The 13,002-nt window shown below is 40.4% G+C and overlaps 1 protein-coding gene across 4 annotated transcripts in view; it reads right to left on the bottom strand.

Moving 5' to 3' along the window:
- EVC (EvC ciliary complex subunit 1) overlaps nucleotides 1-13,002 on the bottom strand; it is a 206,532-nt gene that overhangs the window by 151,012 nt on the left and 42,518 nt on the right. For all 4 annotated transcript variants that reach the window (XR_003854806.1, XM_029591185.1, XM_029591175.1 and 1 more), the window contains one exon: nucleotides 7,146-7,230. Coding sequence is in view for 3 of the 4 variants with exons in the window: in XM_029591185.1 (XP_029447045.1) it covers nucleotides 7,146-7,230 (85 nt within the window). In the remaining variant the exon portion in view is untranslated. The remainder of the gene's footprint in view (nucleotides 1-7,145; nucleotides 7,231-13,002) is intronic.

Below are 13,002 nucleotides of genomic sequence, written 5' to 3'. Positions count from 1 at the left end.
TGTTTGGCTAAAAATTCAGATAAAGATGAAAGCTAAAGTTAAAAAGTTTGCTCATCTGCTCAGAGGGGGGGGGGGGGGGTGTCTTAGAAAACTGACCCCACAGTGACAAGGAAATGAGTTATATGTCTGTAAAAATACCAGTCCCAATAACAATACATTAAAACATTAGAGGATAACTTTCAAACAACTCTGAGCAGCTCCATATACGCGTATATATGGCCAACATACGTGCAGATTATAAAATATGCATATGTCTACCCCCAACATATGCATGTATGTATGCTTAGTTACACATGAATACTTTCAATGCATTGAAAGCATGTACTTTTCTACCTATTTTTCAAACATATGCGTGTATATTTTACATGAGAAAAAATATTACTTGCTCATGTAAAACCCCAATTTACATGCATAAGTTAGAATATTTTAAAACATGCACATGTAATTGAATTGCCAGTTTGACGATACCAACACTAGTTCACCAAGTTCTTCTCCAGATCATCGAGGCCCTCCTAGTTCTTTGTCCTGAACTCCCCTCAGTTCACCCAGCCCTCCCACCCAACCAATAGCAGACAACAGATAAGCCTGTTATCAACTGTGCAAGATAATTAACAGTTGTATAATTGCATGAATAAGTTGCCTTATGGACTTGTGTTGTCTCTTAAAATAGCAATTTATATATGTAACTATTGGCCCCATCCTAGAATTCCCCTAGTTCCCTCCTTTTTTGCACATGTAAATGTAGGCACAAAACCAAAAATAAGTACATATTTTTTATGTTTATAAAATAGCACATATATGGTAATTTTATGTGCCTAACTCCTTTGAAAATTGAGCCTTAGGATTCATTAATCAAGGTTCTTCTACTCCACATAGACCTTCTGCATTCCACAATTGTGAAGCATTCTCTTGATCCAGATGCTGAAAGTTAGCTTCCACATGCTGTGCTCACTTTGATTAAATGCACATTATGCATGGTATGTGAAATTAAATCGGAAATGTTAGTCTCACTTTGTAGTCAGTTTTGGGAGATGTGAGCTCCTTATAACTTGTACTATGGAGAATGGACTATAAAAAGCAAAAAGACCCTCATGACTGTCTGTGGGATGAGGTTCTCTCTAAATTTCATGCCCTGCTGTTCAAGAATATTTTAATACATACATAGGTGAGACTGTTTTCAGCTGCTGTTTGCTTCAGCTAGTTAAACAAATAATTTTATCCAGCTAACTAGCAGGGTATGTTCAGTGGTGCGGTCTCACCGCTGAATATACCCAGCTATCTTAAAGACAGCCAGATAAGTTTATCTGGCTATCTTTAGGTCAGGTCAGTGGCCCGACAAAGTTAGCTAGATAATGCCCCCACTTATCTGGCTACATTTTAACCGGATAACTAGTTATACAGCTAGAATTTAGCCTGATAAGTGGCTGAATATGCTGATTTTGCCATTTAGATGGATAACATTTAAGCCTAAATGGCTTTTGAATATTGACCTCAAGACATTTCTGAAGATTCTTCATTATATGTTCACCATACTGTAATTAGATTGGGGGAACAAGCTGCACTAGACATTCAGTACAGTTTGCATTAAACATTTCACATGAATGAGCCATTTCAAAACTTCTACAAGGTCAATATGTGACTTTTCATTGGTTAGTGATTTACTAGAAAATGCTGGATGTTAGCCAGGCAAATGTTATTCTCTTATTTCACAACTAAAGAATTCATCTGATTAATCAAGAAATGTTTTGTCATGCTATGTGTTTGCGAAAAGACCTTGATAAAATCAGCCACATAACATCTTTGTCTGCCCAACAGTCAATCTGTTTTCGAACCATATTATTTTATTTGATTGACCTGTCATAGCAATTATTGAGGTAAATTTGAATGATCCACCTATTTGCAAGGTATGTGCAATGTGCTTGCTTTGCAGCAAATTTTTATCCATCAAATAATTAGCTAACACAAACTACATGTGGACAAAAGACATGGTGCTTTCTACATCCTATGGCTGTAATTTTCAGAATGAATTACGTGCATAAAATTGGTTTTTAGGTGCGTACATGGGCTTTTGAAAATTGATTTTATACATGTAACTCTGTATTAGTGAGTAAAGGGACAGCTTTGTGAAGCATTTCAGTGAGACACAAAGGGCTTATTTAGCTTCTTATGAGAGAAAAATTCAGTTATGATTTACTCATAATTATAGGATGCAACTTTGTGCTTAAGTTCTCAGTAAAACTTACTGTCACAGCCCCCTCCTTTCCCTAGTGCAGGGTTTCCCAAACCTGTCCTGGGGACCCCACAGCCAGTCGGGTTTTCAGGATATCCACAATGAATATGCATGAGATACATTTGCATACCACGGGGACTCAATATATGCAAATTTATCTCAAGCATATTCATTGTGGATATCCTGACAACCCGACTGGCTGTGGGGTCCCCAGGACAGGTTGGGAAGCCCTGTCCTAGTATAATCAGAATTTAGTACTGATAAAATGGTAAAATATGTTGAAAAATGGTGAATAAGGATGTTAGGGAGAAAAGAACAACCTATACTCCATTATTATATTAAAGGTCAGCACATAGCTTGCTGAAAACTACTCAATATTTATGCCAGGAAAGATAATGGACACACAGTAGTGCTCATATGCATGTACAATGCTCAATACAAAAAATAGAGATTCCACAAAAAACAGGAAGTCAGTAGTGAAAACTACAAAATATGAATCCTGAGACATATGAGTGGGTTATAAGACTCAAAGAGACCTCATATTTGAATGCCAAGAGGCTAAGCTAGTGAAAGCTTTTGATAGCATTGAGTTGTTTTTTAATCATTGGTCTCTATGAGCTATTTATAAAGGACGCTTTCCAATAAAAAGCTGCCCGGTATGCACTTTAAAGTCAATGAGTATTTTCAAAACGGATCGCTCAAATGTTGAAAGCTTAAATCCGAAAGATGTACTTATCTAGCAATGTAATGTCCGTGGACAAGCCTTGAGGTGATGTTGTCAAAATGGTAACCTCCGACTTTATCCTGACACTAAGTGTTTCGGAGAGAACCTCCTTCTTCAGGGGGTCGGGTGCCACTGTTATCGGCTGTGTCGTTGTCCGGAGATGCGGCCGCCGATAGATGTCTCACGGCTAAGCGATAGACTCCAGTTCAACAACGTGAAAAGCTACATTGAGATGCCATTGGCGCTGCCGTACAAATAATCACCCCTGCACTACATGTTAAGCACATCTTTCGGATTTAAGCTTTCAACATTTGAGCGATCCGTTTTGAAAATACTCATTGACTTTAAAGTGCATACCGGGCAGCTTTTTATTGGAAAGCGTCCTTTATAAATAGCTCATAGAGACCAATGATTAAAAAACAACTCAATGCTATCAAAAGCTTTCACTAGCTTAGCCTCTTGGCATTCAAATATGAGGTATCTTTGAGCCTTATAACCCACTCCTCATATGTCTCAGGATTCATATTTTGTAGTTTGTACAATGCTCAAAGCATACATAAGAAATTACAGGATTCTGGGCAGTTAGGTAGCATCCCTCCACAGTCCACGGCCCCTTTCCTCTTCCTTCACCTAGTCTAGTAAGATGGAAACTTCAAGATTACACACAGAGAGATACAGAGTGCAAGATGGAGACAAGACTTAATAAAAGGATAAGAACACCACTTAGAGCCAGTTGGTAGTTAGGGGATTAAAAAGATTGTGTTCAGTGAAATGCAGCATTAGCAGATAAGGGCAGCACAGTGAAAGCTGAAAGTTGGAAAATACCTGGCATCTGCCCAGATTTAGTTTATAGACACAGAATAAACTTTTACAGACCTTATGGATACAAGTGAAGTTTCAGCTTTTGCTGTACTCACATGTTGGTATTGGTTTGACAGTAGTGTTTCTATCTGAATTATTATAGGATTGCTTTTATTTATATGACACTGATGCAGATTTTATTATTATGATTCTTGTGTCCAACAGAATGTGTTTTATTTAGAAGTGCAGAGCTAATATTTCCATATATATGAGAGAGAGAATGTCTCTACATTATGGCGATTATAAGTAGTGAGAACAAAAGACAAGAACCCACCATTTCAGAGAAATCCCGAAACATGCAATAGTTTGGCAAGGAGGGCTAGTAGACAAAGAAACCTGTTCAGCACATGTACCATCCAAAATACATACAACTTTAACACACGGTGGGGGGGGGGGGCACACTTCTGCTGAGAACTGAACCAAGAGAGGTTAGGATGAAAAAACTCTGCAATGACTCGGAGTCCCGGTACTGTTTCAGTGCTCCCATGAGATAACGCTTGCAGCCATCCACTAGAGAGATGAAAAAGCACCCATCCAAGAAAGTGGCAACTTTCTTGCTAGGCCTTTGTATATTTAGAGAGCGAGTAAAAAAACTTCAAATAAATAAATAAATAAATAAATAAATAAATAAAATAAATTACGAAATTTAAAAAACTTTTATAAACAATTTTCACATAATATATTAAAAGAAATGTGCTTGTGTACAAAGCTGATCCTAAATCACATCAAGTATGGATATCAATGAGACAGACATCAATTCCTGACTAAGCTACTTAAAGAACTTAAATCAATAAGGACTGGATTACAAATGTATCTTTGTTCTAACAACAGTAAATTAGTTACAAAGTAGTGCTAACTAATAAGCAATGTAGCATAACAGAATGGTAAACATGTTAGCCTCCTTTCACATTCCAATTAAATTTAAATATAAACAGATAATACATGTTATAATTATTGGGCCAGATTTTCAAAAGGCCTGGCGATGTGTGTAAAGCCCCGAGATGCGTGTAAGTCCCAGGACTTTACAAAAGGGGTGATTCAAGGGTGGGGCGGGGCGGGGGTGTGGCCAGAGGCCTCTGCATGACCACTGGGCCGGGGATCGTGCACTGGCAGTCAGCCGGTACGAGCAACTTACTTCAGCACCAGGGCTGAAGTAAGTTTTGAAATAAAAGAAAGAAATCATCAAAGGTAGGGGGGAAAGGGCGGGGGAGGTAGGGGAAGGGAAGGGAAGATGGGGTGGGGAGTAAGGAAGTTCCTTCTGAAATCGGAGCGGCCTGGGAGGGAACAGGGGAAGGCAGCACAGCTCAGAGCAGGCTCAAGGCGCGCAAGGTGCACAATTGTGCACCCCCTTGCACGTGCTGACCCCGGATTTTATAACATAAGTGTGCCTGTGCGCGCATGTTATAAAATTGGGCGTATATGTGCACGCGCTGGGTAGCGAGCGCGCATATTATAAAATCTACCCCATTATGTATTCATGTGACAATGATGTAACTCCGTAAGCTGTACATTAAGCTCAAAGCTCAAGCGAGACTTGTGGTTAGAGAACCTGAAGTTGAACAGACTCCCTAAAACAGTGATCAAATTTCCCGGGTGTAGGTATTGCAATATAGCTACGCCTGTTAGCTCACTGTGCTATAATAAAACCTGTTTGGTTTGTCATTCTAAGATGCTCTTATAAGTGTCTGTTTGTGTATATATTATATGGAAAAATATAGCTTTTTATATTTTCATGGAAGACTTAGTCAGGTGTCATTATTTTCTTTGTGCGTTTGTGTGATCCAGACAACAAGGCAAAAGCTCTATCCTTCCACTCACTGCACCTTTTTGAAAAGTATTTCTGTAACAGTATGAATGCTATGGAATTCAGCAGGTGCTTTTACCTGGGCAAAGGAGTAGAGGAGTAGCCTAGTATTTGAAGCAAGCGAAAGGTCAAATCCTGCCGCTGCTCCTTGTGACCTTGAGCAAGTCACTTCACCCTCCACTGCTTCAAGTACAAACTTAGGGGCTCATTTACTGAAGCTGCTGTATTTTCCACACTAGTAAAATATTGCCAGAAAAAATAGCATGGCTTAGCTGACCTCCAAAACTAATGCCATGCTGCTGGCTTTTCTTAAGGGAAGGACTGATTAGACTTACATAACCCTTTATTATATAAAGTTAACTAAATGATAATGTAAACACTGAGTAAACAGAAAAGTCTGAAACACTTATAACTGGATAAAGGATGCATTAATCCTCAATAGTGAAAGAAAACCATATGCACATATGAATCTACATTTCTTCATTTATGTAACAGACTGTGGGGCAGATTTTAAAACCTGCGCACGGGCACAGATTTGTTCGTGCAACCCGGTGCGAACAAATCTACGCCCGATTTTATAACATGCGCGTGCAAGGGGGTGCACAGTTGTGCAACTTGCGCGCGCTGAGCCATGCAGCCTGCCTCCGTTCCCTCCGCCCCTTCCCCTCCCTGACCCACCCCCCAGCCCTATCTAGAACCCCCCCCCCCCTTACCTTTGTTGAAGAAGTTACGCCTACCGGCCGACGGCCAGCCCGCGATCCCCGGCACAGTGGCAAATGGCCGCTGTGCCTGGAGGCTCAGGCCATGCCCCCGCCCCGGGCCACCCATTCCCCGCCCCTTTTTGCAAGCCCCAGGACATACGCGCATCCCGGGGCTTGTGCGCACCGCCGAGCCTATGCAAGATAGGCTCGGTGCGCGCAGGGGCAGCTTTTCGGGGGTTACGCATGTAATCCTTTGAAAATCTGCCCCGTGATACTACATAGAAGAATTGAAATGTAATGGTGTTTAGCATTTTTTCTTCTGAGAATAAATCCTTTATTAAGATAGTGTCCCTTTATATGATAGAACCCAAGGACACCAGTGAGAGACAACATGTGACAAGCACAACAGAAAAAAAAATATCTGGATATAATTAGCTAAAAGCATGTCCAAGCTGACATCAGAGAAGGAGATACATTTTGGTGTGTGTGTGCGCACGTGTGCATGTACGTGCGCGTGCGTGTGTGTGCGTGCATGTTCCCACATTCATTTAAGGGGGAGGATAAACAGAATAAAAACAAAAGTGCTGCCAAAAATGTTATAATGGCAGCCCAAAATGAATGTTCTGAGGATTTCGCTTATACATATAATTCCCTTTCTGGCTGTAGAATTCCGTATTTCCGACTGATTGAACCATCCTCCAGGTTACATACTGTCTAAGGTACATTACAGGGTCATATGTGAGTGATGTGTGGGTAGTGACACCATACCAGAGAAAGAATAGGAAAAAGGCTTTAAGGGGACAAGTGGAAAATATTTGTACATACCTCATGTTTCTCTTGACTTAGTTCTCTGTCTAGGTGCAACAGACCATTCAAACAGAGGCTATAAAGGCAAAACTTAACATCAAAACTGCAAAACAAAAATGTACATCAATAAAAGGTCTTTAAGATTTGCTATTTTGAGAATTATACTACATTCATTGCAAGTAATATTTCACTTCTAAACTCAACATTTTTCATATGACAACTAAATACACTGTAAGACAATAACAGCAATAACAAAAATAATAATAATAATAATGTAACAGGTTCATTCAAGTCCATAACCCTCCCGAGCTCATACCAAAGATGTCCTAGAGGTCTGAAATAAACCTTTTGACAAGGTCTGAATGCCCTTTATAAGTATGTACAGTTCTGTCAGATGTGTTCCAATTATAACTTTCAATATCTGCTATGTGCAGATTTTCAAGAAAGCTAATGGAAAGCAGCTAAAAGCTCTGCAGGACCCAACTGGCTGTCAGTTATAGGTACATTGCCTCTGTAATGAAGCATCTCACTTCTTCTTCTTCTTTTCCTAACCTGTTGATAGGACAACACCACAGGGAAACAGGGAGTATCCTTAAAGATTTCAGACCTAACAGTTCTGTAATGGCAAACAACAAAATACACAGCCGATATCAGGCTGTCCGACAGTAGTAGCATGCTGGATCATTTTCAATATGATTGGAAAATGGCAATTGATCTAATACTACTGAGCCCTTCTACGGCCTTGAACTCTACCAAGAGTCAACATGCAATCAATTGCCGGTATACTCTATAACCTTCTGGAAAAGCACATAAAAAGAAGCTGTTATACCGTAGATACATTTTCTGTTAAAAAGGCAACACAGGCTCCGATTCCTATTAGAATTTACTAAAGTATAAATAAACATTCAACTTGTGCTTGACATCAGCTTGCAATGAGATTTTCTTAGTTTCAGAGATCAGCTTTGCGAGCAAGGCCAGCCATTCATTTTATTTTGATGTACAATACATAGTAAGACAAGCAAACCAGCCATGTCTTGGTCTGAATTTCAGCTTGGAGAGGTTGATTTTCAGACAGCTGTAACCCCATCCAAAATTAAATATGAATTTTTGCATCTGATTTGGATTTGCTGGGCATGATGTGATTTGAAGTTTTTATATGAATTGGCTCATAGTAAATCTGGTTTGTGAATTCCTTTCAGTGCAAGGTGGCTCAGACTCAACCCGGTTACTAGGTACGAAGTGAACAGAAAGACAGTGTGTGCAGAAGGTCGCTCTCTCACTTTTTAGGATGGGCAGCAATCTTATGCAGGACTGGTCTGGTTTGTTACTGACTTATTCAGTATTCTGTCCCTCTCAATGCAGCCTGTTCGCAAAACACGTATGTGCTAGGGGACTCAGCAGTATCACACTGTCTATAAAGTGCCGCTGAGCTAAGGATATTACAAATAAACCTTTCTTGATTTTTGAAACAGTATCTTCTGCCTTTTCTGCTGGATTCAGCTTTGGTGTTTGGATTGCCTTTGAATTTAACTGCTGTACCTTTCTTACCTCTGCATATATTTATGTGGGGCAGTTGGTTGTTAACTTGTTTGCTTTGGTCTGGTATCATCACATTTAGGCTACTGCAATACACTATGGGCTAGATTTTAAAAGCCCTGCTTTTTTGCATAGGCTGCCGGTGCGCGCAAAGCCCCGGGACGCACATAAGTCCCAGGGCTTCGTAAAAGGGGCGGGAGGGGGCGTGTCTGGGGTGTGTCCGGTATCAGGGGGCGGTCCGGGGTGGGTCTGGGGGCATGGTGACGGTTCGGGGGCGGGATGGGAGGGCGGTCCCAAGTCTCCCGGCACTGCGGCCTGTGCCGGGGGATGCCGAGGCGGCGCAGGCAAGTTATGCCTGCTTCAAGTACTAGATCCCCCCTCACCATGAATTCCAGGTCCAGCCTCATGGACTAACACAAGCCCCAGAAACTTTCCTCCACTTCTGACCAGAAGTTGAATTTCTTGTGTTATGAAAACATGAGATAAGCCTACATACTCCTCTCTGTATTACCTAATGCCTTTATTAATATGGGATTTCCATGCAGGATGGAAAATGTGTGTGCATAATTTTACTCACAATTGTGCATGCAATTTTTGTGTGCTAAACTCAAAATGTGTGCACAGTCATGCACTAATGTGTACATAGTCAAGGGTACCTTACTCCATCAGGCCACAGTTGGGAGTACTATATTAGCTGCATATTTGATTAGTATTTGCATTAATTTCAGTTTTATTGTTTTATGGATATTATGAAGTTTCATTTTGTGTTTGAGTTATATTTTGTATTCATTTTATTATTGCTATAGCTCCACTTTGTGTCCCCAGGATAAGCAGCATAGAAAGGTAATGAATAAAACAAATAACATTTATTTATTTATTTCACGTACAATCCGCTTTTACAGGTCCTTCAAAGCTTAAATGTGCATCAACTAGATTGCATGCATTAACACTGCTTTTAACGCACGTTAACATTTGTGAAAATAGTAGGGGGCATTTGTGAAAATAGTAGGGGGCATTCCATGAAGTTAGCAAGTAGGGGGCATTCCATGAAGTTAGCAAGTAGCACATTTAAGACTAATTGGAGAAAATTCTTTTTCACTCAACACACAATAAAGCTCTGGAATTTGTTGCCAGAGGATGTGGTTAGTGCAGTTAGTGTAGCTGGGTTCAAAAAAGGTTTGGATAAGTTCTTGGAGGAGAAGTCCATTAATGGCTATTAATCAAGTTTACTTAGGGAATAGCCACTGCTATTAATTGCATCAGTCGCTAACCAACCTCTTTCCCTCTTCAACAATTCACCAACTCAAGCTACAAGGGAATCCTTGTGTGGTGGTAATCTTGTACGGAGGTTATCGATGAGGATAACCGATTTTGCAGTTATCCTTTCTTTTACCTCCGTCTATTATTCTTTTATTAAGGTCAAAAGTATTTTTTAAGGGTGCTCTTTTGTGTGATTTTCTTAAATCCCTTCTCCCCTGCTGCTTTTCCGACCCACTGCTAGTCTTATGTCATACTTATCAAGGTCGTCGCCTTTATTGATGTCTCATGGGTACGGAGCTGCTTGTCCGACACGGGCCATGTTTCGGCACGGTGTGCCTGCTTCAGGGACTATGGGAGAGTGTGCTGTGTCCTGTATAGGGTTCACAGCATTCTAAAGTCCTTCAATATATAAAAATATTTAATTCAACATCAAAACTTTATATCACAGTCATTCATAACTCTCTAATTCTCACCCACCTTTTCTTGAAAAACTTACTTGTCAAAAACTTCTGCTGTCTTCTCGTGCGACGCCTTCTGTGTGTGTCTGGGCGTCTACTCTATTCTCACTGCTTTTATAAGCCTGCCTGGGAGGTGCACTGCCCTCTCTGGCCAGAACGAGGCTATCTCAGGTGAATACTATGAGACTCGTTGAGTCTATTCTAACTCACATATACGTTGTTAAACCCTTATTTTAGTCAAACTCGGTAAAAAAACATCTTTGCAACATGTCATATATAGTATCAACTTATAATCGTGTTTAACTAATTGAGACATAAAACTGAAGGTGCACCTTTAACTGACCACTGGCAGCAAATGGGACATCCACCGGAAGAGTTTAAAGTAGCAGTACTGTTTCAACTACAGGAACACCCAAGGGGTGGTGACCTCAATATAAAACTTTTACAGATGGAACAGAAGTTCATATACACATGGGATACAGTCACTCCCAAAGGACTCAATCGAGAAATAGATTGGACAGTATATTGACAACCATCTTCAATGGTGAAGAAAGAGGTGTTCACTATCATTAAGGAGAACATCATCAAGCAACCACCTACATTGTGTAAATGTAGAGGTGACCATAAATTTGACTGTTGTTCAATATCAATTTAGGAATACAATATTAGTGGTCATTAGTTTCCCATTAGGTTAGCAGTAACTCTAAGAGATTGAGGAGTTTATTACATCATCCAAAGCTCAAACGTTATGAAATGCCTATAGTCCCGTATTACATCAATAAAAGTCTCAGAGCACCGCACCAATGAGCAATCCGTAGAAACACAGCACTACTAGTAAATGTGGCGTTTTAGCGCCAGCCACATCCAAAAATGCCAATTTAAAGCTTGAAACTGGGAGAAGCATTTAATAAATATGACTAAGTCACATGTTGACAATAGATCGGACTCATCAGACTTTAAGTCCTTCACTAGGTCAAAAACCTTGAGTAGTGAACATCAGGATCAAAACGGGGCACTTTTGAGAGAGCATGAAACAGATAGCAGACGGGCACATCAATGTGGCCTCAATGATTCGCTTGAGAAATCCAGCACAGTACCCGATCAAAGGTAAAAGAGAAGAAGATTGCGGATAGCTAATCTACAAAGAGGCGCGGCATAAGCGCCCCGCCCGGGAAACGCCCACTGACATTGACACCTAATACGTCAGAAGCAGCATAAGCGGACGTGGTAAGCACAGGTTCACCACCAGGTCCGCCCGAGATAAGGAGAGAAGTGTTGCGGTTCAGATGAAGTTCTCCATCAGGTCCTCTAAACCCGCACATAAGAAACTATGTAAAACCACTGAAACTAATATTAGTTAAACACAATTATAAGTTGATACTATATATGACATGTTGCAAAGATGTTTTTTTACCGAGTTTGACTAAAATAAGGGTTTAACAACGTATATGTGAGTTAGAATAGACTCAACGAGTCTCATAGTATTCACCTGAGACAGCCTCGTTCTGGCCAGAGAGGGCAGTGCACCTCCCAGGCAGGCTTATAAAAGCAGTGAGAATAGAGTAGACGCCCAGACACACACAGAAGGTGTCGCACGAGAAGACAGCAGAAGTTTTTGACAAGTAAGTTTTTCAAGAAAAGGTGGGTGAGAATTAGAGAGTTATGAATGAATGTGATATAAAGTTTTGATGTTGAATTAAATATTTTTATATATTGAAGGACTTTAGAATGCTGTGAACCCTATACAGGACACAGCACACTCTCCCATAGTCCCTGAAGCAGGCACACCGTGCCGAAACATGGCCCGTGTCGGACAAGCAGCTCCGTACCCATGAGACATCAATAAAGGCGACGACCTTGATAAGTATGACATAAGACTAGCAGTGGGTCGGAAAAGCAGCAGGGGAGAAGGGATTTTAAGAAAAATCACACAAAAGAGCACCCTTAAAAAATACTTTTGACCTTAATAAAAGAATAATAGACGGAGGTAAAAGAAAGGATAACTGCAAAATCGGTTATCCTCATCGATAACCTCCGTACAAGATTACCACCACACAAGGATTCCCTTGTAGCTTGAGTTGGTGAATTAATTGCATCAGTAGCATGGGATCTTCTTAGTGTTTGGGTAATTGCCAGGTTCTTGTGGCCTGGTTTTTGCCTCTGTTGGAAACAGGATGCTGGGCTTGATGGACCCTTGGTCTGACCCAGCATGGCACTTTCTTATGTTCTTTAGCACATTAGGCCTCATGGTAGACAGCTGCTCTTAGACATTCAGTTCTACCAGTGATTGGAACCACAGATTTAGTTAACTGACTGTCAGCATAGGTGCTTCATCAGATACTCTAATATTTTCTTCTTTCCGCTTTGTGCTTTGTTATGGACTTAACTTTTCAGACTGTAAAATACTTACTGTGCACTATGGAATAAAGTATTTGTCTCATTTTCCCCCCATTTTGTTAATAATAGTTTATTTGCTGCTACCTCCTTTCTATTTCTGTATCATCTGCTATAACTATACCAATTGCTGCGTATATTACCTTGTTTATTATCATTAAGTAATGTAAGAGTTTGGTTATGATACCTTTGAGTGTTGGAACATTGCTTACATTTAATAGTGGGGA

This window comes from Rhinatrema bivittatum, chromosome 1, assembly GCF_901001135.1.
Source record: "Rhinatrema bivittatum chromosome 1, aRhiBiv1.1, whole genome shotgun sequence".
In the NCBI taxonomy this organism is placed as follows: domain Eukaryota; kingdom Metazoa; phylum Chordata; class Amphibia; order Gymnophiona; family Rhinatrematidae; genus Rhinatrema; species Rhinatrema bivittatum.
The sequence above is the reverse complement of the archived record's forward strand: the minus strand, read 5'-3'. Positions and strand labels throughout refer to the sequence as shown.